Source organism: Amphiura filiformis, chromosome 1 (assembly GCF_039555335.1).
Source record: "Amphiura filiformis chromosome 1, Afil_fr2py, whole genome shotgun sequence".
NCBI lineage: Eukaryota > Metazoa > Echinodermata > Ophiuroidea > Amphilepidida > Amphiuridae > Amphiura > Amphiura filiformis.
The window spans coordinates 25,717,816-25,724,897 of NC_092628.1; the positions used below are offsets into that span (position 1 = coordinate 25,717,816).

Here is a 7,082-nt window from a genome sequence, read left to right on the forward strand (position 1 = left end):
ATTCAGTTTGTCTTGGGTGAGACTATAGGAAAATAAGGCAGGTGCATTCAGGAATGAAATCCCGCAGGTTTATCCCGGAGATCTGCAACGAGATGCTGAGATTATACGAGATTTAAAAAAAAGTATACATTCATGACAAGGTTCCGCAAACGTAAACTTAAACTGCAATATATCTCAGTAGGCTCAAGCAAAATGCAACATTTATACTTGATTTAAAAAAATAAGGAAATACATGAAGTTAGTAAAGTGTTCTCTAAGATAGTTTAAAAAATTCTTTATCAACATGAATATGTGAATTCCTGTGGAGCTGTAGAGATGTCTTGCTTACTGTTTTTGATTCGATTCTTAAAGCATTGCCTTAAGAAAACACAGCAGGTGTAAAAAATGACAAGAGAATAGATATCATTACTGTTTCTAATACCATCAATAACAAACCTAATGGCAGTTATTTTTGTTCACCTGGAAGATTATTTCAAAGGTTAAGACAGTTACAATATTTGACAATTCAATGCTTATAGTTCTTGAACAGAAATGTCCCTCGAGGAAAATAATGTCATTGCAGGAATATTCAATTTAAAGGGCATTTATAAAACAAGATGAACAAAGACTATACCATGTATACAGGAAATAATTGCTGTATCAAAAGTGTCATTTAATCAAGAAACTTCCTTAATAGAATGAAGAATTGAATGATTCATTGCGTTAGTAAAATATAGTGTGCACAATAGATAAAGTACCAGTTTTAGAACATAACCCTACAACCTAGTATGGCTAGATTTCATGGTAATCATAATGTGTCCAAGGATATTATCTTTAATTTGAGATATCAGTGACAGCAAATGATGCAGAAATCATCAAGTTATACGATGGGAGTTACAGATCAAAAATGCAATATGCAGTTCCGACGTTTTCCATGTGGCCCTATTGTCCGCATTCGCCATCCATGTAGTATTCTGTGGTTGTATAGGCCATGGGGTACTTGAGTAAAGCCATTCGGCCTTCTGAGTACCTGCTCATTTAATGTTTGTTTCTGTTGTTGCTTTTTTAAAATTTGAATGAAATAAAGTAAAAAAAAACCCCGCATAACTGAACACAGCTTTATGTGAATAATGTCATAAGACACGAGGTTATATTTCTGCCCTGGGTCAAGTCAAAGCGCTCACTGCTCAATATATCATGGGGAGTTTGGGGAGTGAGATTACACTAGTAGCCTGCAGACCGACATCTTAATTCATGTACATTATTAATCATTATCATGCAAAATCGTTTTGATGAGGACGAAGCAAAATTCATGTTCATCCTACTTTAGTTCAAAGGACGAAATACTTCCATGACTGGAATCTAATGATATAGAGCTTGGATGCCAATTAAAAATTTAAAAATAAAATAAATAACCCCCCCAAAAAAAAAAAAAACACACCAAAAAAAAAAAAAAAAACCCAGCCAGAGGTGAACGTCTACAAGATGAGAGACAACAATCAAGTTATAACTCCATTCAAACGAAAATAATAAATGTAAAATAATTGTATCAAACATTATCTTGATAATTCCATTATAAACATTTGTTCTTATTATGGAATCAGGTATAATTTACCGTATAATACAATAATGTAGCCAAATTTAAAAATGACGTCAAGCATTAACTTGGTAAGAAACGATAGGTAGCAGATGATAACACGCGCACATCATTCACCCACGTTTGAACTCACCACCTACTTTTATTTAGGAGATGTGCAGTAATTATGAGCCCCGGAGGAGGGAACAATTGGCGTGGGGCAAAATTTCATGGAGCACCATTTAAATAAAACAATTTAAAAATGTTTAGGAGAACAGTACGGAAACGCTTAAATAAGCAAATTTTCCAGCTGACTGAGCAGATTAAAGTTGTTTAATTTTGCCAGTATGAATTATGGGAGTCCAAAGCCCAATCGATCGATCACGGGACAAGATACGTGTAGGTTATTCAGAATATGCGGGGCAGTTATGAAAGTTACAGAGTTCATGAGAGCAAATCTCCCTTCTAATACCATGGTGTAACTATAGCAAGATGTGCAGTTATTTTATTGGATATCCACCACATGCTTAAAATACATTTAGAGAACAGGGCATAATTCAATCCGGTTATTCTCCGATATGTCTTCAATATAAACTAATGTATATCAACAGTGTTGATATAGGATCACGATGATCTTCTATTATGACAGTAGCTACTTCAAACTAATCCGTCTGGTGAACCATAAACGACATAGATTGAAAATAGTGATTCAAAAAGAGGACACACATGACGGGTAAACTTATGGTAGATGCTTGTATGAAGACTAGAGTAAATAATATTGGTAAATCGTTTCATTCAGTAACTTTTGCCAAAACATGTGGGGGTGTGGCTGTGTGTGAGCGAGAGGTGAAGAGAGAAAGAGAAGGAGAGAGGAGAGAGGGTCAAAAATAGAGATGGGGAAGAAAGAAACAGAAACAGGGGAGAGAGCATGAAAGCAAAAACAGCATTAATGTTGATTTACTAACCACAGGATCTCCTCCGATTTTCAAAAGATGGGGTCATAATATTTATGGGGCGGAAATCGTTGGGCTCTTTTTATTTGCCCAAAGGGAAATCTCATCAGGGCGTGAAAAACATGATAGCCTTGAACCAATAAACCAATAAACAACAGAACGCTTAATTAATGCATGCCCAATAAACATTTTAATTATTGTTATTAATAATAATAATAATAATAATAATGACGATTTGATATAGCGCCGGTATCCGCCTTTCGACGCTCAATGGCGCTTGACACAACAAGTTCAAAAGATCTGAGAAAAAATATATCAACATGGTGACACAGTTCATAAGAAAAAAGAGTCAAATATTAAAAGAGTCACTCTTTGAATGCCTCATTGTATAGATGGGTCTTAAGTCCAGATTTGAAAGTTGCGATATTGTCACATGTTCTTAGTGCTACAGGCAGTCTGTTCCATAGTTTAGGTGCACCAACTTCGAAGGATCTATCTCCCCAAAGGGTTCTTGTGCGAAGCTCCAGCAGGCGTCCACTGTCCGTTGATCTCAGTCCAGCTTTATCCGGAGTGAAAGCATCAACTAGATCACTCAAGTAGAGGGGTGCCTGACCATGGATGCATTTGAACAAGATCAAACAAACTTTGAAAGACACTCGTTGTTTAACAGGTAACCAATGTAAGTCCGCTAACACAGGTAGGACATCACATAATGTATCATACATGTAATGTTATTTATCTAAATATTGCCAGATTTATTTGTATGATACCATTTTCAAGTCACTCTGCTATAATGGTATCTTAACTTTTCAGTTCAGTGTACATTTCATATGGTAATAACTTCTATTTTATTCCAGTTAATTTACTAATTAAATTATTGATCATGCTTACTTGTAGCTGACTATGCTAACACAGATAAAATGTAACACTGTTAATTAAATTTCGCATTACACTTATATGGATATAAGTTAATATCTACAAAAAATAATTGATCAAATCGACCGTGTAATATCGATTAAAATACTAATAACATTATCCATTGCATTATGTAATCGTCTTGCATATAAATATTGACAAAGGTGTATGCCGATAATAATTTGTAATCCACACTGCACGTCAAAACGTAACAAAACCACCTTTTTGGGTACCCCGGTATATGGCGCAGGACCATACCGTAGAATTCCATCTACAAGCATATTGCATCTAAATGAGTTTTTTTTATGACGAAAGAGACGAAAGGTACACACACACCACAAAAACATCTGGAGATTGAATAACTATATTACTGATATAGGCGATGTAATATTATATGACCAATGTATTGTAATGTTTTATGGAGGGTGTCTGCCTTTCGACTCTTTCATCAAAATCAAAAAGAAAAACAAAAGAAAAACAAAAACAAAAACAAAAACAACCAAAAACACTCATTTAGAAGCATACTTTTGTCAGATGGAATTATATGGTATTTTTTTTCGTTTTCAATGCAGCGATTTACCACCTATATAGACTGAAGGTATTCTTATTTTCACCCTTCTCTGAGCAGATTTGATTAAATATCTAAATTTAGAATGGTAAAGGTCTCTGCAGATATTTATAAACCCAGATGTTTATATTTTTGCCTAGTGCAGTTATTTGTTCTAGTGTAATGAAATATGCCTAGAATTTAAATAGATAATTGGCTTTACACTATTTAATTTGTTTCGTTACTAACGGAATGTTAGGATCGCAACATTGAACACGTATTTCATAAGCCGCGCGCTGTCAAGACAAGTCAAGTTTAATTGGAAGTGACAAAGCGATTGTATGATGAGACATATTGGGAGACATCATCTGTTTGTAGACTGCATATTTATCTGTAGCTAAGCAACGGTAGTCGCCTCTTTGTTCATCATTAGAGACCAAGGGTCACCCAGTCGACATATTTCTGAGTAATTAACAGGCAGTCTACACTTTCTAATTACATTCTAAGTGCTAATTTGAAAGAGAGCAATCGGTTTATCATGTCAAAAGAAATCATGCAAGCATAAAACTATTAAGTACTCTTCTTAATAATTAATTCTGTTGATATTTTTAAGCAATGAAATGGAGCAACACATCATGGTTGCCTTTATCTAAGGCGCCATGGACACGTTAACGCGTTAAAAACGCTCTAAAATGCTCCTTGTACATTCTCTTTCTAAATTGTTACAGGCTTTTTTAATTATTTGTTATTTCAACAAAAGTAATATCTACTGAATGAATACAAATCCAGAATGTAATCATTCTGCATCAAATGTCAAAGGGCTAAAGCACAAAAATAGATTTAAAATAACACGTTTTCAATTTTAGTCACTTGAATGGTTCATAGTCGGTGATAAACACATCTAAAATTGATATGATAGTACATAATGAAAAAAAAAACTAAATCGGCGACGGCTAGGACAACTTACATGAAATGGAGCAACACATCATGGTTGACTTTATCTAAGGCGCTATGGACACGTTAACGCGTTAAAAACGCTCTAAAATGCTCCTTGTACATTCTCTTTCTAAATTGTTACAGGTTTTTTTAAATTATTTCAACAAAAGTAATATCTACTCAAAATGAATACAAATCCAGAATGTATTCATTCTGTACCAAATGTCAAAGGGCTAAAGCACAAAAAATAGATTTAAAATAACACGTTTTCAATTTTAGTCACTTGAATAGTCCATAGTCGGTGATAAACACATCTAAAATTGATATGATAGTACATAATGAAAAAATACTAAATCGGCGACGGCTAGGACAACTTACCAGAAAGGCATTTATTTGTTATCCATGCTCAAATCACAGCACATTTACTAGTATAGGAATTCCGCTTTCTATTTATGTTTATCTGGAGATCGATCTTAGACGTTCTAGCGTTGGAAACTAATTGCTGATAGGTATCACTGCTTGAAAGCTCCTGAATAATGCTATTACTTTGAGCCTCCAGTGTGTTATTGTGCCGTAGCTTTCCACTTTAAGTGCTGAAATACAAGATGAATTTTATTGAAATTAATACCATAATGCTCCTTGTACATTCTCTTTCTAAATTGTTACAGGCTTTTTTAATTATTTGTTATTTCAACAAAAGTAATATCTACTGAATGAATACAAATCCAGAATGTAATCATTCTGCATCAAATGTCAAAGGGCTAAAGCACAAAAATAGATTTAAAATAACACGTTTTCAATTTTAGTCACTTGAATGGTTCATAGTCGGTGATAAACACATCTACAATTGATATGATAGTACATAATGAAAAAAAAAAAACTAAATCGGCGACGGCTAGGACAACTTACATGAAATGGAGCAACACATCATGGTTGACTTTATCTAAGGCGCTATGGACACGTTAACGCGTTAAAAACGCTCTAAAATGCTCCTTGTACATTCTCTTTCTAAATTGTTACAGGTTTTTTAAAATTATTTCAACAAAAGTAATATCTACTCAAAATGAATACAAATCCAGAATGTATTCATTCTGTACCAAATGTCAAAGGGCTAAAGCACAAAAATAGATTTAAAATAACACGTTTTCAATTTTAGTCACTTGAATAGTCCATAGTCGGTGATAAACACATCTAAAATTGATATGATAGTACATAATGAAAAAATACTAAATCGGCGACGGCTAGGACAACTTACCAGAAAGGCATTTATTTGTTATCCATGCTCAAATCACAGCAAATTTACTAGTATAGGAATTCCGCTTTCTATTTATGTTTATCTGGAGATCGATTTTAGAGGTTCTAGCGCTGGAAACTAATTGCTGATAGGTATCACTGCTTGAAAGCTCCTGAATAATGCTATTACTTTGAGCCTCCAGTGTTTTATTGTGCCGTAGCTTTCCACTTTAAGTGCTGAAATACAAGATGAATTTCATTGAAATTAATACCATACTGCTGATGGAGCGCTGTCTTTTATGGTTTCAATTTTCATATTAAAGATGTCACTTTGATTGCTACCAGTAATCACTATAGTAGTATTTTATGATGTTGTGACGAACAAGTACAACTTGTGGCACAAGTACAAAACTGTATGCCTTTTCATATAATTGACTTCAAATACTCAACTTGTTTCATGAAGTTTATTTCAACTGGGAATTATTAACCAAATCAAACAGTATGGCGGTAATGCATCATTGAAGATGATTATTTATAGACAACGATGTATTAAAATAACCATTAATGCCCCCTGTGAGAGAAGTCTTGTCCCCCTCTTCCCCCTGTGGGATGCTGGCCGCCCTGATATGTAGGATGCAGCCCTTTTTGTACTGCTTGCACCCCTTAAAAGTTAAGTTGGATCCCCCCCTGCCCACCCGCTACTGTTGGCCAGTTTATGTCTACCGTTTATGTCCTAAAACCATAATCCCCGGTTGTAAATAAAGGTTTTGCTTATTTTGGACCCCTTCACTGATTAGCTTACATTATACCCCTACAATAAATTAAGTATACTCCCCAGAAGAGAATGAGTGCCCAATATACCCTTAACTAAACGTTTGCATTAAATATATTATTGTTATGCAATATTGTAACCGTTTCATTTTATTTGGTCGAACTTACACCA

General features: G+C 34.4%; 1 protein-coding gene across 1 annotated transcript; it reads right to left on the reverse strand.

Annotated features, from left to right (window-relative positions):
• Positions 1–2,873: 2,873 nt before the first annotated feature.
• Positions 2,874–3,233, reverse strand: LOC140157418 (uncharacterized). The gene has a single exon (XM_072180612.1). The coding sequence runs from the start codon at positions 3,231–3,233 to the stop codon at positions 2,874–2,876; it is 360 nt and encodes a 119-aa protein (XP_072036713.1).
• Between the last annotated feature and the right edge of the window lie 3,849 nt (positions 3,234–7,082).